General features: G+C 47.0%; 2 protein-coding genes across 2 annotated transcripts in view; one reads left to right on the top strand and one right to left on the bottom strand.

Annotated features, from left to right (window-relative positions):
• The window catches only part of LOC147119043 (uncharacterized), a 453,069-nt gene that overhangs the window by 113,411 nt on the left and 314,367 nt on the right, over positions 1-25,291 (top strand). The gene's annotated exons all lie outside the window — the stretch shown is intronic.
• Positions 17,053-18,783, bottom strand: LOC147119044 (uncharacterized). Its single transcript, XM_085984758.1, has one exon. The coding sequence runs from the start codon at positions 18,297-18,299 to the stop codon at positions 17,406-17,408; it is 894 nt and encodes a 297-aa protein (XP_085840884.1). The 5' UTR covers positions 18,300-18,783; the 3' UTR covers positions 17,053-17,405.

Raw genomic sequence — 25,291 nt, forward strand, 5'->3', positions numbered from 1 at the left:
CGCCTTCCGTTTGGAATTATGTCAGCCCCTGCTCTATTCCAAAGGGCAATGGATCAGATTTTGAGTGGACTACCAGGAGTCCAGTGCTACCTGGACGACATCCTTGTCACTGGGACAAATGAGGAGGATCATCTTCTGAACTTGGATGCGACACTACAATGACTGAAAGAGTACAGACTCAGAGTTCGTAAAGACAAATGTGAATTCTTTCAGTCTTCAGTTGAGTACCTGGGGCATGTGATTGACGCTACTGGCCTGCATAAGGCGCCGTCAAAGGTCAAGGCGATCGTGGAGGCCCCAGCACCCCAGAATGTGAGCCAGTTATGTTCATTTCTGCGGCTACTTAACTACTATGGGAAGTTTATTCCAGACTTAGCAACATTGCTGAAGCCGTTACATCAGTTGCTATGTCAAGGCAAAACATGGAAATGGACTGAACTGTGCAACGAAGCTTTCGCCCAAGCAAAGAAAGCATTGCTGAAATCGGAGATCCTGACACACTTCGACCCAAAGCTACCCATGCAGCTAGCATGTGATGCATCACCATATGGTGTGGGAGCAGTCATATCCCACATCATGCCTTCTGGTGAAGAGAAACCTATCGCCTTCGCATCATGCACCTTGAACAAGGCCAAGAGTAACTATGCGCAGATTGAGTGCGAGGCCTTGGGAATCATTTTTGGAATTCGAAAATTTCATCAGTACCTGTTTGGGAGAAGGTTCACACTCCTGACGGACCACCGTCCATTGACTTCAATCTTCGGGCCCCACACCGGAATTCCATCTCTTGCTGCAAGCAGGATGCAAAGGTGGGCTTTACTGTTGTCAGGACACACATACGACAGCAAATATCGCAAATCAGACTTGCACGGCAACGCAGACGGTCTCTCGAGGCTACCCTTGCCTGTTACTCCACCAGAGCCTCGTCAGATAGACATCTTTTACTTTAGACAAGTGGAGGGAGCACCTGTCACTGCAGTTCAGATGCGAAGGTACACCCGCAACGATCCAGTCCCGTCTGAGGTAATGGACGATGTCATTCACAGAATCACAGAATCACAGAAACCCCACAGCCTAGTTTGAAACCTTACGTTTCAAAAAGAAATGAGCTCTCCGTCCAGGCAGGTTGTCTTCTTTGGGGACGCCGTGTCATCATTCCGCCACCTCTGAGGGAACCTATACTGCAACAACTTCATACAGGCCACAGTGGGATGGTTCAGATGAAGGAAATGACAAGAAGCTACTTCTGGTGGCCAGGCCTCGTTGGGAATATTGAGGAGAAAGCCAAAACATGTTCCCCATGTCAAAGGGTCCGGAATGTTCCACAGCTGGCAACCCTACACCCCTGGGATTGGCCTGCAGAAGTGTGGCAGCGAGTACATGTGGACTTCGCCAGTCCTTTCGAAGAGAAGATGTTTATGGTGGTTGTAGATGCTCATAGCAAGTGGCCGGAGGTCGCTGTGATGAGGTCTACCATGGCAGAGAAAACAATTGAGAAACTTGGTGAGATGTTCAGCCGTTATGGCTCACCGGAACAACTCGTAAGTGACAACGGTCCACAATTTGTATCACAGGAGTTTGCAACCTTCCTGCATGTGAATGGTGTCCAACACATCAGGTCTGCGCCCTATCATCCCTCTACTAATGGCCAGGCAGAAAGGTTCGTGCAAACTTTGAAGCACACCTTGAAGGCATCACAAGGTCAGGGCTCAATCCACCAACGTCTGAACAGCTTCCTGTTGCCCTACAGGAACGAGCCACATGCCACAACCAAAACTTCCCCCGCTTCGCTCATGATGAAGACGCAGTTGCGGACAAGTTTTGACTTACTCAAACCTCCAAGGGCAGAGCAGGTTGTCCATCGTCAACAACAAGCTCAAGTTGAAAAGAGAGAGAAAAGAGCCAAGGAGAGACGGTTTCATCCGGGAGAGCACGTCCTAGCTCGAAACTACAACACTGGACCGAAATGGGTTCCTGCTACAGTGATCGCGCAGACGGGCCCTGTGTCTTACACGGTTGAGACTGCTGAGGACGTCGTCTGGAGAAGACACACAGATCAACTGTTGCTAGGAGCAGAGACAGCCACAGAGGCTCCAACGGCTGGTTGGCCTGAACTGTTTCCGGATGATACCGCAAACCAGCATCCCTTGCCACAGTGCTCTTCTCCAACACAGGAAGCCAAAGAGACTGTTCCACCTGTGCAGACTCCTGACTTTTGACTGACACAGGCACCTTCTCCATCTAGGCCTGTGTCAATGCCTACTGCTGTGGAAGCCAGCGATGACCGCCGGTATCCTGTCAGAGAGCGGCGGCCTCCAAGACGCTTGGATCTGTAGGCTTAGTGACTTACCCACAAGACTGTGGCAGAATAAACCCCAGGGTAAAGTCAGGGTTTGAGGCAGTCTACCTCTACCCTTGGTTAGTTGAGTGCATTGAAAGTAACTTACCTGTTGAGGAATAATGTGGACCTTCCATTTAAGAGGGGAGGAAATGTTATGTATTGTGTGCTCTCCTCCCACCTGTGGTGGCACTGTCACAGGAGATAAATGGTTGGGTGTTCTCAGTTAAATTTAGCTCTCTTTGTTTGGAACTTTCCAGAACTTCCTTTCCTTCCAATAAAGCACTTCATGTTTGAATCTCTGAGTTCTGAGTCCTAAATTGTGTCTAGGTAGAAAGGTACCGACACAACACTGTTTAAAAAAGGGGAGAGGGATAAACCTGGTAACTACAGGCCAATCAGTCTAATGTCAGTGATGGCTGAACGACTAGAGACCATTGTCGAGGACAAAATTAATTCTCACTTGGAGAAGCGTGGGTTAATAAGGGGCAGCCAGTATGGATTTGTTAAAGGTAAATCGTGTCTGACTAACCTGATTGAGTTCTTTGATGAAGTAACAGAAGGTTGATGAAGGTAGTGCAGCAGATGTTGTATATATGGACTTTCAAAAGGCATTTGATAAAGTATCACACAAGAGACTTACTCGGGGAATAGAAGCACAGGGAATTAAAGGGCTGATGGTAATTTGGGTATATAATTGGCTAAGGGAGAGGAGGCAGTGAGCAGTGCTGAGGGATGTTTTTCTGACTGGAGGGAAGTATGCAGTGGGTTCCCCCAGGGGTCAGGATTAGGACCATTGCTTTTCTTATATATAACTGACCTGGACTTGGGTATAGGTGTACAAGTTTGAAGTTTACGGATGATACAAAACTTGGCAACGTAGTAAATAGTGAGCATAGTAGTAGCAGACTTCAGAAGGACAGAGACAGACTGTGAAATGAGCAGACACAAGGCAGATGAAATTAAATGAGGATAAGTGTGAAGTGATGCAGTTTGGGAGAAACAACAGGGAGAGGCCGTATAATCTAAATGGGACTATTTTGAGGGGGTGCAAGAGCAGAGGCACCTGGGGGTCCATATTCACAAATCTTTGAAAGTGCCACGGCAAGTTGGCGAGTCGGTTCAGAAAGCGTATGGGATACTTGGCTTTGTAAATAGGGCCATTGAATACAAAAACAAGGAAGTTACACTAAACCTTTACAAATCACTAGTTAGGAACATAGGAACAGGAGGAGGCCATTCAGCCCCTCGAGCCTGTTCCGCCATTCAATGAGATCATGGCTGATCTGCGACCTAACTCCATACACCCGCCTTTGGCCCATATCCCTTAATACCTTTGGGTAACAAAAACCTATCAATCTCAGATTTTAAATTAACAATTGATCTCGCATCAACTGGCGTTTGCGGAAGAGAGTTCCAAACTTCTACCACCCTTTGTGTGTAGAAGTGTTTCCTAATTTCACTCCTGAAAGGTCTGGCTCTAATTTTTAGACTATGTCCCCAGTCCTAGAATCCCCAACCAGCGGAAATAGTTTCTCTCTATCTACCCTATCTGTTCCCCTTACTATCCTGAAAACTTCAATCAGATCAGAACTGCTCACAGTACTCCAGGTGCGGTCTAACCAGGGTTTTGTACAGCTGTAGGGTTCTGGCCTCAGCTGGAGTCTTGTGTACAGTTCTGGGCACCACACTTTAGGAAGGATGTCAAGGCCTTGGAGAGGGTACAGAGGAGTTTGACCAGGATGGTACCAGGGATGAGGGACTTCAGTTATGTGGAGAGATTGGAGAAGCTGGGATTGTTCCCCTTAGAGCAGAGAAGGTTAAGAGGAGACCTAATAGAGGTGTACAAAATGATGAGGGGTTTTGATTGAGCAAGTAGGGAGAAACTGTTCACTCTGGCAAGTGGGTCGGTAACCAAAGGTCACAGATTTAAAATAGTTGCTAAAAGAACTGGAGGGGAAATGAGGAGAATTGTTTTCACACAGAGGGTTGTTAAGATCTGGAATGCACCATCTGAAAGGATGCTGGAATCAGGTTCCACAGGAACTTTCAAACGGTAATTGGACATGTACTTGAAGAGGACTAGTTTGCAGAGTTCTGGGGATAAAGCTGGGGTTTGGGACTAAATTGGACAGCTCTTTCAAAGAGCTGGCACAGACACGATGGGCCGAATCACCTCCTTCTGTGCTGTTAGATTCTGTGATCAGTGTGAAGACGCTGGTGTCCCTTAAGGTTCTTAGAGCTTTTAAAGCTCTTCCCACAGTCAGGACACTGAAATGGTCTCTCATCAGTGTGAGCTCGCTGGTGTTGCTTCAGATACTGGGGGCTTTTAAAGCTCTTCCCACAGTCAGAACACTGAAATGGTCTCTCATCAGTGTGAACAAGCTGGTGTCCCTTCAGTTCCCCGGGGCTTTTAAAGCTCTTCCCACAGTTAGGACACTGAAATGGTCTCTCGTTAGTGTGAACTCGCTGGTGTTCCTTCAGATCGCTGGCGCTTTTAAAGCTCTTCCCACAGTCAGAACATTTAAACGGTCTCTCGTCAGTGTGAACTCGCTGATGTGCCAGCAGGTTGGAGGACTGAACGAATCCCTTCCCACACACGGAGCAGGTGATTGGTCTCTCCCCAGTGTGTAGGTTTTGGTGTCTCTTCAGATCCCCGGAGCTTTTAAAGCTCTTCCCACACTCAGAACATTTAAATGGTGTCTCGTTAGTGTGAACTCGCTGGTGTCCCTTCAGCTCCCCAGGGCATTTAAAGCTCATCCCACAGTCAGGACATTTAAACGGCCTCTCATCAGTGTGAACAAGCTGGTGTTGCTTCAGACCCCAGGGGCTTTTAAAGCTCTTCCCACAGTCAGAACACTGAAATGGTCTCTCATCAGTGTGAACAAGCTGGTGTTCCTTCAGATCCTGGGGGCTTTTAAAGCTCTTCCCACAGTCAGGACACTGAAATGGTCTCTCATCAGTGTGAACAAGCTGGTGTCGCTTCAGATCCTGGGGGCTTTTAAAGCTCGTCCCACAGTCAGAACACTGAAATGGTCTCTCGTCAGTGTGAGCTCGCTGGTGTTGCTTCAGATCCTGGGGGCTTTTAAAGCATTTCCCACAGTCAGAACACTGAAATGATCTCTCATCAGTGTGAACTCGCTGGTGTGTTTGCAGGTGCGATGAACAAACAAATTCCTTTCCACACACGGAGCAGGTGAACGGACTGTCCCTGGTGCGACTGCGCTGTTGAACCTCTATTGCAGACAGGGAACTGAATCCCTTCCCGCCATCCCCACCTTTACCTGGTTTCTCCCCGATGTGACGGTGCACGTGTCTCGCCAGGCCAGGCAATCGGCTGAATCCGCATCCACACACTGAACACGTGTGCGGTTTGTCATTGCTGCAATTGCTGCTTTCTCCTTCCATGTGCAAAGGCCGATGATATTCAGGTCCTGATGAATCGAGCGACTCTGTCAGATCTTGACATGATGTTTGGTCTGAGCTTCCCGCCTGTAACTGCTCCACTTCTATAACCCTGTAAATTGAGTTCAGAAAAAGATCAGAAGCAAGCTGTTGTTTAATTTTTGCGTTTCCGACCCTAGGGGCAGTGAAGCTGATTTTCAGGCCCCAGCTGCTGCACAGGTTGGTTGAAAGGATCAGCAGTGATGGTGGCTGTAATACCCACAAGCCCCCGCACTCCAGAAAGCACTCTTTTGACTCTGAGTCCCGCGCATGTGCTCATGGCCCCCGCGCTCTCCCTCCTGCTCCACAAATGCCTGTCCCGATCGGTCCGCAATGCGCATGCTCAGCGCACAAAGCCCCGCGGTTCGAACATCGGGCACGCATGCGGAGCCGTAACATCTGGTACGCGTGCGTGGCTCAGGTGGGGGCGAGTCGGTGTTTTGCCTCAGCCGCCAGGGAGGTGCACATGCGCAGGACGACCCAATATTCTTCCTGTCAGCAATCACTCCCTCGTTTCTTTAATAAAAACAGAAAATGCTGGAAATACTCAGCAGGTCAGGCAGCATCTGTGGAGAGAGAAACAGAGTTAACGTTTCAGGTCGATGACCTTTCGTCAGAACTGCTTGCTCTTTAGTGTCAGCTGTGACTCAGTTGGTAAAACTCTCGCCTCTGAGTCAGAAAGTTGTGGGTTCAAGTCCCACTCCAGAGACTTGAGCACAAAAATCTAGGCTGGCACTCCAGTGCAGTACTGAGGGAGTGTGGCACTGTCGGAAGTGCCGTCTTTTGGATGAGACATTAAACTGAGTCCCTGTCTGCTCTCTCAGGTGGATATAAAAGATCCCATGGCACTATTTCGAGAAACAAAGACTTGCATTTATATAGTGCCTTTCATGACCAGCAGATGTCTTGAAGTGCTTTACAGCCAATGAAGTACATTTGAGGTGTAGTCACTGTTATAATGTGGGAAAGAACAGGGAAATTATCCCCAGTGTCCTAGTCAATGTTTATCCCTCAATCAATGTAACAAAAAGATAGATTATCTGGTCATTATCACATTGCTGTTTGTGGGAGCTTGCTGTGCGCTAATTGGCTGCTGCATTTCCTACATTACAACAGTGACTACACTTCAAGAGTACTTCATTGGCTGTAAAGCGCTTTGGGGCGTCCGGTGGTGGTGAAAGGCGCTATATAAATGCAACTCTTTCTTTCTTCACTGGTCTCACCAGCGACCTCTTCTGGCTGATGGTTGATTGACAGCCAAGAGCCTGCGCATGCACACGCGGGATGGCGGTTTGGGCCAAGTCCGGCACAGCGACCCCTCCATGTCACCAAGGGTAATAACCGCGCATGCCCAGAGGAGACCAACCCACCTCCCCCACTCGGAGCTGCGCCTGCGCACTCGGATCCTGCCGGATGGAGTTGGCGCAGGCATTCCGGGGAAAGGCCTTGGTGTCGGTTACAGAGTCACGATCGGTGACGCAAAGTGAGTTTTCTCCACTCCGATTGGGTGGAGAATCGCGCGGGGTGGGGGGAGGGGTGGATCGGGAGAGAATAAAGAGAAATAGAAAAACCTGAGAGTCCGCGAGGCCCCGGACCGAGCGGCGTCAGTTGGACGGAGCACGTGATCTCCTTGGGGACACGTGACCCGAGCCCGCGGCCTGATTGACGGGAGCTTCCGACCAATAGGGAGCGAGCGGGGCAGGGCTGGAGGAGCGAGCCGGCGGCGGGTCCTCCAACCAATCGGGGAGCCCGAGGGGCGGGACTAGCGCCGGCTGATTGTCTGATCCGCAGGGCAGCGAGTTTCTCCAGTCCCTTGTTCAGGGCCCGGGGCCAGGGGAGGCTGTGGGCCTTTATTCCCCTTATTGGACACAAGGCTCTTTGTCTCACAACACACTGGCTCAGGTTTTAATAGAGACTTTTTAAATTCATCAATAAAAGCAGATAAACCCCGTGCTTCTGTAGAACAAACTTTCTAATATTTTATAGAATCATAGAATGGTTACAGCACAGAAGGAGGCCATTCGGCCCATCGATCCCATGCCAGCTCTCTGCAAGACCACTTCAGCTCGTCCCACTCCCCGTCCTTTCCCCATAAGCCAGCAAATTTCTTTACTTCAGATACTTATCCAATTCCATTTTGAAAGCTGTGATTGAATCTGCCTCCACCACCCTTTCAGGCAGTGCATTCCAGATCCTAACCACTCGCTGCATAAAAAAGTTTTTCCTTATGTCGCCTTTGGTTCTTCTGCCAATCACCTTAAATCTGTGTCTTATGGTTCTCGACAATTCCACCAATGGGAACAGTTTCTCTCTATCTACTCTGTCCAGAACCCTCATGATTTTGAACACCTCTATCAAATCTCCTCTCAACCTTCTCTGCTCTAAGGTTTCTCCAGTCTATCCACATAACTGAAGTCCCTCATCCCTGAAACCATTCTTGTAAATCTTTTCTGCACCCTCTCTAAGGCCTTCACATCCTTCATAAAGTGCAATGCCCAGAATTGGGCACAATACTCCAGTTGAGGCCGAATCAGGTAGTGCAGGGGTCCCCTGTGGCCATCCCCCTCTCAAACAGATATACCAATTTGGATATTGTTGAGGAAGATGGCTTTTCGGGGGAAGGCAGCAGCAGCCAACTTCCTGGCACCATGGGTGGTTCTGCTGCACAGGACAGGAGGAAAAAGAGTGGGAGCGCTATAGTGATAGGGGATTCTATTGTAAGGGGAATAGATAGGCATTTCTGCGGCCACAAACTAGACTCCAGGATGGTATGTTGCCTCCCTGGTGCAAGGGTCAAGGATGTCTCGGAGCCGCTGCAGAGCATTCTGGAAGGGGAGGGTGAACAGCCAGTTGTCGTGGTGCACATAGGTACCAACGATATAGGTAAAAACCGGGATGAGGTCTTAAAAGCTGAATATATGGAGTTAGGAGGTAAATTAAAAAATAGGACCTCAAAGGTAGCAATCTCAGGATTGCTACCAGTGCCACGTGCTAGTCAGAGTAGAAATAGAAGGATATTTCAGGTGAATACGTGGCTAGAGGAATGGTGCAAGGGGAAGGGGTTCAAATTCCTGGGACATTGGAACCTGTTCTGGGGGAGGTGGGACCAGTAAAAACTGGACGGTTTGCACCTGGGCAGGACTGGGACCAATGTCATAGTGTTTGCTAGTGCTGTTGGGGAGGGTTTAAACTAAAATGGCAGGGGGTTGGGAACCTGTGCAGCGAGACAGCAGAAAGGGAAACAAGGATAGAAGCAAAAGACAGGAAGGAGAAAAGCAAAAGTGGCAGTCAGAGAAATCAAGGGTTTAAATCAAATATGGCTACAGTAAATAACAATTCTAAAAGATCTGAGAGTGTTAAAAAAAACAATCCTGAAGGCTTTGTGTCTTAATGCGAGGAGCATTCATAATAAGGTGGATGAATTAGCTGTGCAAATAGAGGTAAACGGATATGAAATGATTGGGATTACGGAAACATGGCTCCAGGGTGACCAAGGCTGGGAACTCAACATCCAGGGGTATTCAATATTCAGAAAAGACAGGCAAAAAGGAAAAGGAGGTGGGGTAGCATTGCTGGTTAAAGAGGAGTAACACAATAGTAAGGAAGGATATTAGCTCTGATGATGTGGAATCTGTATGGGTAGAGCTGAGAAATACCAAGGGACAGAAAACGTTAGTGGGAGATCTATACAGACCCCCAAACAGTAATGCCAAGGTTGGGGATGGCATTAAACGGGAAATTAGAGACGCGTGCAATAAGGGCACAGCAGTTATCATGGGTGACTTTAATCTACATATAGATTGGGCTAACCAAATTATTAACAATACTGGGGGGGAGGAATTCCTAGAGTGTATACGGGATGGTTTCCTGGACCAATATGTCGAGGAATGAACTCGAGATCAGGCCATCTTAGACTGGGTATTATGTAATGAGAAAGGATTAATTAGCAATCTTGTTGTGCGAGGCCCCTTGGGGCGGAGCAATCATAATATGATAGAATTCTTCATTAAGATGGAGAGTGAAGTATTTGACTCAGCGACTAGGGTCCTGAATTTAAATGAAGGAAACTATGATGGTATGAGGCGCGAGTTGGGTAGGATGGATTGGGGAATGGTACTTAAAGGGTTGACGGTGGATAAGCAATGGCAAACATTTAAAGATCACATGGATGAACTACAGAATTTGTTCATCCCTGTTTGGCATAAAAATAAAACAAAAAATGTGACTCAACTGTTGGATAACAAGGGAAATTAGGGATAGCATAAGATCCAAGGAGAGGACATATAAATTGGCCAGAAAAAGCAGCAAACCTGAGGATTGGGAGCAATTTAGGATTCAGCAAAGGAGGACAAAGGGATTAATTAAGAGGGGGAAAATAGAGTATAAGCTTGCAGGAACATAAAAACTGACTGTAAAAGCTTCTATGGATATATGAAGAGAAAAAGATTGGTGAAGTCAAGTCTAGGTCACTTGCAGTCAGAATCAGGGGAATTAATAATGGGGAACAAAGACATGGCAGACCAATTAAATACATACTTTGGTTCTGTCTCCACAAAGGAGGACACAAATAACCTCCCTGAGATGTCGGGGAACATAGGGTCCAATGAGAGGGAGGAACTGAATGAAATCAGTGTAGGGAAATGGTGTTAGGGAAATTGACGGGATTGATGGCCGATAAAACCCCAGGGCCTGATAATCTACATCCTAGTGTACTTAAGGAAGTGGCCCTAGAAATAGTAGATGTATTGCTGGTCATCCAAAATTCTATAGATTCTGGAACAGTTCCCATGGATTGGAGGGTAGCTAATGTTACCCCGCTATTCAAAGAAGGTGGTAGAGAGAAAACGGGGAATTATAGACCAGTAAGCCTGACATCGGTAGTGGGGAAAATGCTAGAGTCCATTATAAAAGATGTAATAGCAGAGCACTTGGAAAACAGTGACAGGATCGGACAAAGTCAACATGGATTTACAAAAGGTAAATCGTGCTTGACTAATCTACTGGAATTTTTTGAGGATGTAACTGGTAGAATAGATGAGAGAACCAGTGGATGTGGTGTATTTGGACTTTCAGAAGGTTTTCAATAAGGTCCCGCATAAGAGATTAGCGTGTAAAGTTAAGGCACATGGGATTGGGGGCAAGGTACTGACTTGGATAGAGAACTGGTTGGCAGACAGGAGGCAAAGAGTTGGAATAAACGGCTCTTTTTCCGAGTGGCAGGCAGTGACTAGTGGGGTACCGCAGGGATCGTTGCTAGGACCCCAGCTATTCACAATATATATTAATGATCTAGACGAGGGAACTAGATGTAATATCTCCAAGTTTGCAGACGACACAAAGCTGGGTGGGCGTGTGTGCTGTGAGGAGAATGCCGAGAAACTTCAGTATGATTTGGACAGGTTGGGTGATTGGGCAGATGTTTGGCAGATGCAGTATAATGTGGATAAATGCGAGGTTATCCACTTTGGTGGCAAAAACAGGAAGGCTGATTATTATCTGAACGGCAATAGATTGGGAGAAGGGGAAGTGCAACGAGACCTGGGTGTCCTTGTGCACCAGTCACTGAAGGTAAGCATGCAGGTGCAGCAGGCGGTTGAGAAGGCAAATGGTATGTTGACCTTCATAGCGAGAGGGTTTGAGTACAAGAACAAGGATGTCTTGCTGCAGTTATACAGGGCCTTGGTGAGACCACACCTTGAGTATTGTGTACAGTTTTGGTCGCCTTATCTGAGGAAGGATGTTCTTGCCATGGAGGGAGTGCAGCGAAGATTCACCAGACTGATTCCTGGGATGGCAGGAATGACATATGAGGAGAGATTGGGTCGATTAGGCTTATATTCGCTAGAGTTTAGAAGAATGAGAGGGGATCTCATTGAAACTTATAAAATTCTAACAGGACGAGACAGACTAGATGCAGGAAGGATGTTGCCAATGGTCAGGGAGTCCAGAACCAGGGGTCACAGTCTAAGGATAAGGGGTAAGCCATTTTGGACTGAGATGTGGAGGAATTTCTTCACCCAGAGAGTGGTGAACCTGTGGAATTCTCTGCCACATAGGGCAGTCGAGGCCAATTCATTAAATGTATTCAAGAAGGAGTTGGATATATTTCTTGAGGCTAAAGGGATCAAGGGATATGGGGAGAAGGCAGGGACAGGCTACTGAATTTGGATGATCAGCCATGATCTCATTGAATGAGGAGCAGGCTCGAGGGGCCGAATGGCCTACTCCTGCTCCTATCTTCTGTGTTTCTAAGCAGGAGTCAGCCATTTTGCCCTTCCAGCCTGCTCCGCCATTCAATAAGATCCTGGCTGATCTTCTACCTCATCTCCACTTTCCTGAACTATCCCCATATCACTTGATTCCCTTAATATTCAAAAATCTATCAATCTCTGTCTTGAATATACTCAACGACTGAGCCTCCACAGCCCTCTGGGGTGGAGAATTCCAAAGATTCACCGCCCTCGGAGTGAAGAAGTTTCTTCTCATCTCAGTCAGCTGTGGCTCAGTTGGCAGCTTGTCTCTGAGTCACAAGGTTGTGGGTTCACGTCCCACTCCAGGGACTTGAGCACATCAATCTAGGCTGACCCTCCAGTGCAGTGCTGAGAGAGTGCGGCACTGTCAGAGGGGCCGTCTTTCAGATGAGATGTTAAATCGAGGCCCCGTTTGCTCTCTCAGGTGGACGTAAAAGATCCCATGGCACTATTTTCAAAGACGAGCAGGGGAGTTATCCCCGGTGTCCTGGCCAATATTTATCCCTCAATCAACGTAACACAAAAAACAGATTATCTGGTTATGATCACATTGCTGTTTGTGGGAGCTTGCTGTGCGCAAATTGTCTGCCACATTTCCTACATTACAACAGTGCCTACACTCCAAAAGTACTTCATTGGCTGTAAAGCGCTTTGAGACGTCTGGTGGTCATGAAAGTCGCTATATAAATGCAAGTCTTTCTTTTTCTTTCTAAATGGCCGACCCCTTATTCTGAGACTGTGACCCCTGGTTCTAGACTCCCCAGACAGAGGAAACATCCTCCCTGCATCTACTCTGTCAAGCCCTGTAAGAATTTTGTATGTTTCAATGAGATCACCTCTCATTCTTCTAAACTCTAGAGAATATAGGCCTAGTCTACTCAATCTCTCCTCATAGGACAGCCCTCTCATCCCAGGAACCAGTCTGGTGAACCTTTGCTGCACTCCCTCTATGGCAAGTATATCCTTCCTTAGGTAAGGAGACCAAAACTGTGCACAATACTCCAGGTGTGGTCTCACCAGGGCCCTATATAATTGCAGTAAGACGTCTTTACTCTTATACTCAAATCCTCTTGTAATAAAGGCCAACATACCATTTGCTTTCCTGATTGCTTGCTGTACCTGCATGTTAACTTTCAGTGATTCGTGTACAAGGACACCAAGGTCCCTCTGAACACCAACATTTCCCAATCTCTTACCATTTAAAAAATACTGTTTTTTCTATTTTTCCTACCAAAGTGGATAACTTCACATTTCTCTGTGTTATATTCCATTTACCATATTTTTGCTACTCACTTAGCTTGTCTAAATCCCCTTGAAGCCTCCTTGCATCCTATGTCGTATACAGCAACACATAAATGTGATGGAAAGATGGCTCCCAACTTCCCTTAACTCCAACCCTCTGATTTCTGTTTTGTAGCCATCTTTCCATCCATTCTGCTGTCTGGCCCTTCACTCCACACGGCCTGACCTTGGCCATCTTCTAGATCTTACAGACTGTTATGGATCGCAAGCTGGTTACAAAACAGAAAACAGAGAGTATGGGTCAGGAGTAGCTACTCAGACTGGCAAAAGGTGGAAAGTGGTGTTTCACAGGCTGGGCCCACTGTTTACATAAACGATTTGTACTCAGGAATCAGAAGAACAATTTCAAAATTTGTTGTTGGCACCAAGTTGGAGGGTAAAGTTAATACTGAGGAAGACTGTGACAAAATACAAGAATATATTAATACCTTTGCAAAATGGGCGTGTAATTGACAAATGAATATCAATATAGATAAGTGTGAGGTGGTGTATTTTGGTAGGAAGAATGAGGAGGCCACACACTACTTGGAAATTAAGAGTCTAAATAGGGTAGAAGAGCAAAGTGATCTCGGGGTCCAGACACACAAATCACTAATAGTAACAATGCAGGTTAATAAGGTCATAAAATAAGCAAACAATGCACTGGGGTTCATTTCTAAAGGGATAGAATTTAACAGCAGAGAAGTTATGTTAAACTTGTATTGAAACTTAGTTAGACCACACTTGGAATAGTGTGAACAGTTTTGGTCTCCATATTACAAAAAGTAGGCTGAAGGAATTACAGAGATAGGGAGGGCCGAGGCCATGGAGGGATTTGAAAATAAGGATGAGAATTTTGAAATTGAGGCGTTGCTTAACTGGGAGTCAATGTAGGTCAGCGAGCACAGGGGAGATGGGCGAACGGGAATGGTGCGAGTTAGGACATGGGCAGCCGAGTTTTGGATGACCTCAAGTTTACGTAGGGTGGAATGTGGGAGGCCAGCCAGGAGAGTGTTGGAATAGTCAAGTTTAGAGGTAACAAAGGCATGGATGAGGGTTTCAGCAGCGGATGAGCTGAGGCAAGGGCCGAGATGGGCGATGTTACAGAGGTGGAAATAGGCGGTCTTTCTTAAATAGTGGGGTTACATTTGGTACCTTCCAATCCGTGGGAACCATTCTAGAATCTGGAATTTTGGAAAATGACAACCAATGCATCCACTATCTCTTTGGCCACCTCTTTCAAAACCCTAGGATGTAGGCCATCAGGTCCAGGGGATTTATTGGCTTTCAGTCCCAACCTTGGTTTGTAAAGAAGTCTCTCATGCAATACTTTGTCAAAGGCCTTTTGGATGTCCAGGTACACTACACCATTTAATTCAGGATACGCCCCATTTAATTCGGGACGTCGTCTCCTTCAAAAAAGTCTAAGAAGTTGGTTAAGGAAGATCTATCTATTAACGCTGATTCTCTCTCCACAGATACTGCCTGATCTGCTGAGTATTTCCTGTTTTTATTTAGAATAGAGAAGGGTGAAGCTGTGTCTGTGCCTTTAACGGCAGCTGCCCAGACACAGGGTGCTGTCCCTTTAAGAATGAGTGATGGAGACAATCCAGATTCCTCTTTCAGGTTTTCTGGGGATGTCAGGAGCCCAGCGCGCAGGCGCGGGACAGGTTCTGTGCAGGCGCTGGGCGGAGCTGCAGGTCGGCGGGAGCGGGGTCGGGAGATTAATAAACTGCGGGTAGGCCGCGCCGCAGGGCTTATAAAGTTGAAGAACGGCCTCAGGCCCGAATGAGATCCAGCGGCCCACACTGTGTTCAACCGGACAGCAGCGGTGAGGCTTTTTCTTGGTGACAGGCCCAGGTTACGCACCACCATCTTGGTGGAGGAAAGACAGACCAGTTCCACCAGCAGCACAGTGCATGCGTGGCCATCTTGGTGCAGTGTGTGGGCGGGGCTTCAAGGTCCCAGTGACCAGGAGAGACAATCATTGACTCATTGATTTTATTCTCACTCTGCACACAGCGGATGTAGAACTGAACCCAGCCAGAGTAGAGGGCGGGGGAAACTGGGAGTGGAGGAAAGAAATGTTGGAGATGGTGCGATGGGTTTGGATTTCAGCACAGGGAGGAGGGAGAGTGTGTGGGACGGGGATTTACAGCTTTGGGGGAGCAAGAGAGAAAAGAATGTTCCATAGAAACTAGAATTGTCTGTTCTGAATTTCTATCCTGTACTTAGTGATGACTTTTGTAAACTCCTTTTACAGGCTGTTAGAAGGGGAGGATTTGCAGACAGGAAACTCAAACCAAACATCACGTCAAGATCTGACAGAGTCACTCAATTCATCAGGACCTGAATATCATCAGCCTTTGAATGTGGAAGGAGGAATGTTTGTCTGTTCTGTCTGTGGGAAAAGATTTCAAACATCAGTGTGACTGGAAAAGCACCGAGACACACACACCCGAGTGAGAGTGTTCCAGTGCACTGACTGTGGAAAGAGCTTTAACCAGTTACACAGCCTGAAAATCATCGTACCATTCACAGCGGGGAGAAACCGTACACGTGTTCTGCGTTTAAACGAGGCTTCAACTGATCATCCAACCTGGAGAGACACAAGGACACCAGCACCACGGAGAAACCATGGAAATGTGGGAAGGGATTCAATTACCCATCCCAGCTGGAAACTCATCGACACAGTCACACCGGGTAGAGACTTTTCACCGGCTCCATGTGTGGGAAGGGATTCACTCACTCTGGTTAAATGTAGTTTACTTGAAGTCTTAAGTGATTTTTTGATATGGTTGTGGGATTTTGTATATTGTGGTGTTATTTAGTGTTAAATTTAGTGTTAAAGCCCTCCGATCACATCAGCGAGTTCACAGTGATGAGAGACCTTTTAAATGCACTGATTGCGGGAACTGCTTTAAAAGTTCTGAGGGACTAAGTCAACATCAGCGAGTTCACACTGATGAGAGACCATTCAGTTGCTCTCACTGCAGGAAGAGGTTCAGGCATTCTTGCAACCTCATTGTATACCAGCGAGTTCACACTGGGGAGACCCCGTTCACCTGCTCCGTGTGTGTGAAGGGATTCATTTGTTCTTCCCAACATCTGAGACGCCAGCGAGTTCACACTGGGGAGAGGCCATTCACCTGCTCCATGTGTGGGAAGGGATTCACTCAGTCATCCAACCTGTTGACACACCAGCGAGTTCATGATCGACTGCAGGGGTTGGATTCTGCTGATATTGCTGCTGTTGATCACATCCAGGACTGAAACATGTTCATTCTGGTAGTTAGCGTTTGTTTCTGCTGATGTTAATAACTCCTATAACTGGGCTGGAGTTTAATATTTTGATATGTCAAATAAATCAGCTATGTTACAAACACACAGTGTGTCGAGTCCTTGATTTCTCCAAGATAAGAGACTAATTGATGTCCTGTTACCGACTGCTCCATTTTTGGGCCTTTTCTCCTTTCTAGCTCTAAATTATTTCACTTCTCATACCTTCGGTTACTGTCATGGACAAGTCCCAGCTTGCCATACATTCCAGAGTGCCTCTCCTAGCCTTGGTGTCCAGGGAATGTATCGGTAACACGCCCGGGGTCACTAAACACAAAACCCAGTCTGTTAATCACTGCCAGCGACTGGACTTAGCGTGTGACCCACAGCATCTCTCTCACCTTCGATGTGTGAATAGAGGATCACGCCTCAGAACCTGGTTTTAAATTTAAATCCACTCAGCAAATGTATTTAACAAGTAAACACATCACATCAAATCACTGGCAAAAAGCCAGAGGGGAGATTAGACATGTTTTGCTCCGTGAGTTGTTGTGATCTGGAATGCACTGTCTGAAAGGTTGGTAGAAGCACTCTGGAAGGTATGGGGAGCTGGGACTTGTCCATGAGAATAACCGAAGGTATGAGAACTGAACTAATCTAGAGTTCAAAAGGAGAAATGGACCTAAAATGGACATCAATTAGTCCCTTATCGAGGAGAAATAACAAACACAACACAGCCCAGTTATAGGGGTTAATAACATTGGTAGAAACAAACATAGGATGTGATTAACAGCAGAATCCTACCCCTACAGTCACTTATGAACTTGCTGGTCTGTCCGCAGGTTGGATGAAGTAGTGAATTCCTTCCCACACACGGAGCAGGTGAACGGCCTCTCCCTAGTGTGAACTCGCTGGTGTGTCTGCAGGTTGGATGAAGTAGTGAATCCCTTCCCACACACGGAGCAGGTGAACAGCCTCTCTCCGCTGTGAGTGCGTTGGTGGGCCTTGAGACAGGATGATAGAGTGAATCCTTTCCCACACACGGAGCAGGTGAATGGCCTCTCCCCAGTGTGAACCCGTTGGTGTGTCAGCAGGTCCTTTGTGCTTTTAAAGCTCTTCTCACAGTCAGCACATTTAAAAGCTCTATCAAGGTGAACAAGTTGGTGTGTCAGCAGGAGGGATGATTTAGTGAATCCCTTCCCACACACGGAGCAGGTGAACGGCCTCTCCCCAGTGTGAACCCGTTGGTGTGTCTGGAGATTGGATGACTGTGTAAATCCTTTTCCACACACGGAGCAGGTGAATATCCTCTCCCCAGTGTGAACTCCTTGGCGCATTCGAAGATTGGATGCGTGAGTGAATCCCTTCCCACATACAGAACAGGTAAACGCCTCTCTCCAGTGTGAACTCGCTGGTGTTGAATGAGGTGAGATGACTGCCTGAAGCTCTTCTCGCAGTGAGTACAACTGATATTTAATAAAATCTGCAGAGAGTTTAAAGCAGTTCCCACAGTCAGAGCATTTAAAAGGTCTCTCATCAGTGTGAACTCGTTGGTGTAAATGGAGGCTGGACGACAGAGTGAATCCCTTCCCACACACAGAGCAGGTGAATGGCCTCTCCCCGGTGTGACTGCGTTGATGATTTTTCAGCTCAGATGGGTAATTGAATTGCTTCCCACAGTCCCCACATTTCCACAGTTTCTCCATGGTGCGGGTGTCCTTGTGTCTCTCCAGGTTGGACAATCAGTTGAAGCCTCGTCCACACACAGAACACGTGTATGGTTTCACCCCGCTGTGAATGGTGCGATGTTTTTTCAGGCTGTGTAACTGGATAAAGCTCTTTCCACAGTCAGTGCTTCTTCTTCTTCTTAGGCAGTCCCTCAGAACACTCTCACTCGGGTGTGTGTGTCTCAGTGCTTTTCCAGTCACACTGATGTTTGAAATCTTTTCCCACAGACAGAACAGACAAACATTTCTCCTTCCACATTCAAAGGCCGATGATATTCGGGTCCTGATGAATGGAGTGACTCTGTCAGATCTTGATGTGATGTTTGGTTTGAGTTTGCGGTGTGTAAATGCTGCCCTTCTCACAGCCTGTAAAAGGAGTTTACAAAAGCCATCACTGTGAGTCCAGGATGAAATTGACAAGATTCTCTCCTCCTGGTTCCTGGCCAAGGGGGCCGCGCATGCGCCCTGCTGCTCCCTGAGCCTCTCAAGATGGAAACCGTTACCCCGGGCCTGTCAATGGGAGAAAGCCCCACAGCTGCCGCCCCGCTCGGGGCAAACGCCCGGCCCGGAGGCTCTTGTTCGGGGCCTGAGGCCCACCCCGGGCGTGTGTGAAGCGGATAATGTTGAGTGTTTTAATAATGGGGCCTGGGGCCGCACCCGGGGTGTGAGCAGCCCGCGCCCCCCCGGGGTTCATGAACCCGCTCCCTGAGCTCGGGGTGTGAGCGGCCCGCGTCCCCCCGGGGTTCATGAACCCGCTCCCTGAGCTCGGGGTGTCAGCGGCCCGCGCCCCCCCGGGGTTCATGAACCCGCTCCCTGAGCTCGGGGTGTCAGCGGCCCGCGTCCCCCCAGGGTTCATTTTTTTTTTCATCAGTTACATAGTAAATCCATTACATTCAATGACCAATTATGGTCAACAATATAAAAACAATAAATTTTACAGGTAAATCAATAATATTTACAGTACAAACTGCAACTATTTAATAAACCAAGAATCCGTACACGCCAGTCCAAGTGGCATCACTCAATCATTCAGTCATTCATTCCTCCATTTGTCCGTTCGTTCGCTCAAGCATAAGTTCCATTGTGCATGACTGCGTAGATGTGTGCCATTTCTATCTGCGTGCATGCCTATGTGTTCGTTCATCTGTCCGGCAGGCTTAACGCTCACCAAGCGGGCCTTCATCCTGGGGATCGTGGGCCCTTCATTCGGTCGAACGTAAGTTCCATTGTGTATGCATGCGTGCGTGCATATATTTGTATCCACATGCGTGCGTTCACTAGCGCGTTCGTTCGTTCAATTAAGGAAGACTTTAACACTAAATAACACCACAATATACAAAGTCCCACAACCATATCAAAAAATCACTTAAGACTTCAAGTAAACTACTTTTACCAGAACCCGAAACTTCTTCAACAAACAAGTAATACCAGTTCAACGCCAGTCCTATTGGCACTAAACTCCTCATCTTCACTTGATGTTATCCAACCAATATAATGTCATAATCCTAATCTGCAGTCTTCAACCTTTCCACAAAAAGGAAGCCGACCACTTTCTCAAATCCCATAAAAGAGGAAAACGAGTACTCAAATTTCCTTCTTCTCGCTGTTATCACTCACAGGACCCAGCCATCAAGACATTCGTTATTGCGATAGCAAAATACTGCAGATGCTGGAAATCCAAAATAACAACAGAAAATGCTGGAAAAACTCAGCAGGTCAGGCAACATCCGAGGAGAGAATTTTGAGTTGACGTTTTGGGTCGGAACCCTTTTTCAAAACTGGAAAGAAAAGAAAATAGATCAAAGGCAGAGCTGCGATCGGACAAAAGAACTAAAAGAGACAATAAAAGGTATTCGAAACCAGACGAGATGGTAATAGGCCCGTGGAGACAAAAGACAGCTGAGATTAGGTGTGAAGTGTACTGGCAGATAAGAGACAGCTGCCAGAAACAAAAGGAAAGCGGGGGGGTGGGGAAAGGAAGACCCAAACCAAAGGGGTGGAAAAAATTATAAGTAAAAAAGTAATAGGGGCCGAGGTTATGATCTGAAATTGTTGAACTCGATATTAAGTCCGGAAGGCTGCAAAGTGCCTAATCGGAAGATGAGGTGCTGTTCCTCGAGTTTACGGTGAGCTTCCGTGGAACAATTCAAGAGGAACAAGTAGAACAATGTTTCGGATCCACCCAGGATTACAAATATCTCCAAGATATTCATCATTCCTCGAACTACTGCTCTCGCCGCATCCCGAGATCCACGCTCAATGCCATGCGGCGCCACATGAACGCTCTCGACATCTCTCTTCAGCAACACCGGCGCACTCTATCTCAAAGCTGTCCGGGTCCACAGTTCCATTTCATCCTTCGACTCATCCGACGCTTCAACAAAAAACTTTTTCTCTTCCTTTCCGATGTCAAGGATCGCAAGCTTCATCAACACTTGAACACCAACGCCCCTCCGGAACCTTCTTCCCCTTCACTTTCCTCTGACCCCCCCTTCTCACAATCTCACCCCCTGCTGCGTTTTCACTATCCCCTCTGACCTTCCACTCTCTGACCCCGAACGATCAGTCCTCAGCAAAGGCCTGAGCTTCATCCCCTAACACCCCCACCTCAATGAATTTCGAGCTCGGCACGATGCTGAACTCGTTTTCCGCCGCCTTCGTCTCCGTGCCCACTTCTTTGGCCAGGAGTCTTCCCCCCACACGGCTGACCCTTTCTCCTGTTTTCAGAATTCTCGTTCTACCTGGACCCCTCCCCCTGGCCTCTTACCCTCTCTAGATCTTTTCATCGCTAACTGCCGCCGTGACATCGGCCGTCTCCATTTCTCTGCTCCCCTCACTCACTCCAACCTACCTCCCTCTGAACTTGCAGCACTCCATTCTCTTAGATCCAACCCTGACATTGTCATTAAACCCGCTGACAAGGGTGGTGCTGTTGTTGCTTGGCGAACTGACCTCTACCTAGCGGAAGCTGAACGCCAACTCTCCAACACCTCCTCCTACCTCCACCTGGACCATGACCCCACTACCGAACATCAAACCACCATTTCCAAGACTGTCACTGGCCTAGAACATAAGAACATAAGAAATAGGAGCAGGAGTAGGCCAATCGGCCTCTCGAGCCTGCTCCGCCATTCAATAAGATCATGGCTGATCTGATCCTAACCGCCAATCCACTATCACAGAACCATCTCCTGAATCTAACAGAATTAGACACACGAAATAGGAGCAGGATCAGGCTACACAGCCCCTGGGCCCGCTCCGCTACCCACAGGGCCATGACCGATCCGAACCTAGACTCATGTCCAAATTCCTCCCCGCTCCCCATAACCCTTAATTCCCTTTACTTCTAGGAAACTGTCTATTTCTGTTTTAAATTTATGTAATGATGTAGCTTCTACAGCTTTTTGGGGCAGCATATTCCATGGACCTACCACCCTTTGAGTGAAGTAGTTCCTCCTCATGTCAGTTTTGAAAGAGCAGCCCCTTATTCTAAGACTATGCCCCCTAGTTCAAGTTTCACCCATCATCGGGAACATCTTCCCCGCATCCACCCGATCCAACCCCTTCACAATCTTATATGTTTCAATAGGATCGCCTCTCATTCTTCTGAACTCCAATGAGTAGAGTCCCAATCTACTCAACCTCTCCTCATATGTCCACCCCCTCATCCCCGGGATTAACTGAGTGAACCTTCTTTGTACTGACTCGAGAGCAAGTATGTCCTTTCTTAAGTATGGACACCAAAACTGTACGCAGTATTCCAGGTGCGGTCTCACCAATACCTTGTACAACTGAAGCAATACCTCGCTATTTTTATATTCTATCCCCCTAGCAATGAAAGCCAACATTCCATTGGCCTTCTTAATCACTTGCTGCACCTGCATACTAACCTTTTGAGTTTTGTGCACCAGGACCCCCAGATCCCTTTGTACTTCAGTACTTTCCAGTTTCTTGCCATTAAGATAATAACTTGCCCTACGATTTTTCCTGCCAAAGTGCATAACCTCACACTTTCCAGTATTGTATTCCATCTGCCAAATCTCTGCCCACTTACTTAGCCTGTCTATGTCCCCTTGCAGGTTTTTTATGTCCTCCTCACTCACTACTTTCCCTCCCATCTTAGTATCATCTGCAAACTTTGATATGTTACACTCGGTCCCCTCCTCCAAATTATTAATATAGATTGTAAAGAGTTGGGGGCCCAGCACTGACCCCTGCGGAACACCACTAGTTACTGATTGCCAGTCTGAGAATGAACCATTTATCCCAACTCTCTGCCTTCTGTTAGATAGCCAATCCTCTATCCATGCCAGAATATTACCCCCAATCCCGTGATTTTTTATCTTAAGCAATAATCTTTTGTGTGGCACCTTGTCAAATGCCTTTTGGAAATCTGAATACACTACGTCCACTGGTTCCCCTTTATCCACCCTATATGTTACTTCCTCAAAGAACGCCAGCAAATTTGTCAAAAATGACTTCCCCTTCATAAAACCATGCTGACTTTGTCCTATTAAATTATGATTATCCAAATGTCCTGTTACTGTCTCCTTAATAATGGACTCCAAAATTTTACCTACCACAGATGTTAGGCTAACCGGTCTATAGTTTCCAGCCTTCTGTCTACTGCCCTTTTTAAATAAGGGTGTTACATTCGCAGTTTTCCAGTCTGCCGGGACCTTTGCCGAGTCCAGGGAGTTTTGGAAAATTATTACCAATGCATCCACAATCCCTACCGCCACTTCCCTCAAGACCCTAGGATGTAAGCCATCAGGTCCAGGTGATTTATCCGCCTTGAGTCCCATTATTTTGCCGAGTACCACTTCCTTAGTGATTTTGATCGTGTTTAGCTCCTCCCCCCCTTTAGCCCCCTGTTTGTCCAGTGTTGGGATATTCTTAGTGTCTTCTACTGTAAAGACTGATATAAAATATTCATTCAGTGTTTTTCCATCTCCATATTTCCCACCATTAATTTCCCGGTCTCATCCTCTAAGGGACCAACATTTACTTTAGCCACCCTTTTTCTTTTTATATAACTATAAAAACTCTTACTATCTGTTTTTATATTTTTTGCTAATTTACTTTCATAATCTATCTTCCCTTTCTTAATCAATCTTTTTGTTATTTTTTGCTGTCTTTTAAAGTTTTCCCAATCCTCTATCCTCCCACTAGATTTGGCTACCTTATATGCCCTTGTTTTTAGTCGAATACTATCCTTAATTTCTTTACTTAGCCACGGGTGGCTATCTTTTCTTTTACACCCTTTTCTTCTCAGTGGAATATATATTTTTTGGAAGTTGTAAAATAACTCCTTCAATGTACACCACTGATCATGTATCGTCTTACCCTTTAATCTATTTTCCCAATCCACTCTACTCAATTCCGCTCTCATACCTTCATAGTCTCCTTTATTCAAGCTTAGCACGTTTGTTTGAGATCCAACCTTCTCACCCTCTAATTGAATATGGAATTCAACCATGTTATGGTCACTCATTCCAAGGGGATCCTTTACTAGGACATTTTTAATTAATCCTGTCTCGTTACACAGGACCAGATCTAAGGTTGCTTGCCCCCTGGTCGGTTCAGTTACATACTGCTCAAGAAACCCATCCCTAATACACTCAATGAACTCATCCTCAAGGCAGCCCTGCCCAATTTGATTTGTCCAATTAATATGATAGTTAAAATCCCCCATAATTAGAGATGTTCCCTTATTACAAGCCTCAACTATTTCCTGATTGATACTCCGTCCAACAGAGTTGCCACTGTTCGGAGGCCTATAGACTACGCCCACTAGTGTTTTTTTCCCCCTTATTATTCCTTACCTCCACCCAAACTGTTTCATTATCCTGATCTTTTGACCCAATATCATTTCTCTGTATTACAGTGATTCCTTCCTTTATTAACATAGCCACCCCACCTCCTCTCCCTTCCTGCCTGTCCTTCCTGATTGTTAAATAACCTGGTGTGTTTAATTCCCAGGCATTGTCACCCTGCAGCCATGTTTCTGTAATGGCCACAAGATCATACCCATATGTAGTTATTTGTGCCATTAACTCGTCTATTTTGTTACGAATGTTACGTGCATTCAGATAGAGAACTTTCAAAGATGTTTTGTGACACTTAGTTCCTGCTTTTGCCCTTTTTATTACTTTACCTTTTACTCCATACCTTCTGCCCCTTCCTGACACGCTCTGGTTTTTAATTTCCCCACTGCTACCTAAGTCTATGACCTTCTCTGTTGTCATTTTTATTATTTGCTCTCTAGGAACCTCCCCCCCACTAGTTAGTTTAAAGCCCTCTCTACAGCCCTAGTTATATGATTCACCAGGACTCTAGTCCCAGCACTGGCCAAGTGAAGCCCGTCCCAACGGAACAGCTCCCTCCTGCCCCAGTACTGGTGCCAGTGTCCCAGGAAGCAAAACCCATTTCTCCCACACCAGTCTTTGAGCCACGCATTTAACTCTCTAATTTTATTTGTCCTAGCCAAATTCGCTCGTGGCTCAGGTAATAATCCAGAGATTATTACCCTTGTGGTTGTGCTTTTTAATTTGGCCCCTAGCTGCTCAAACTCCCTCAGCAGAACCTCCTTCCTTGTCCTATCTATGTCGTTGGTACCAACATGGACCACGACAACTGGATCCTCCCCCTCCCACTCCAAGTTTCTCTCCAGTCCAGAGGAGATGCCCTTAACCCTGGCACCGGGCAGGCAACACAGCCTTCAGGACTCTCACTCTCGGCTGCAAAGAACTTTGTCTATCCCCCTAACGATACTATCCCCTACCACTACAACATTTCTTTTAACTCCCCCCACTTGAATGGCCCCCCGCTCCACGGTGCTGTGGCCAGGTTGCTCATCCTCCCCGCAGTCCCTGTTCCCATCCTCACAGGGAGTAAGAGCCTCGAACCTGTTGGACAAGTGCAAGGGCTGCGGCTCCTCCAACACTACCTCCTAGATCCCCGTACCTGCC

Source organism: Somniosus microcephalus, chromosome 4 (assembly GCF_052327205.1).
Source record: "Somniosus microcephalus isolate GS21.2 chromosome 4, FLI_Smic_1.0, whole genome shotgun sequence".
Taxonomy (NCBI): domain Eukaryota; kingdom Metazoa; phylum Chordata; class Chondrichthyes; order Squaliformes; family Somniosidae; genus Somniosus; species Somniosus microcephalus.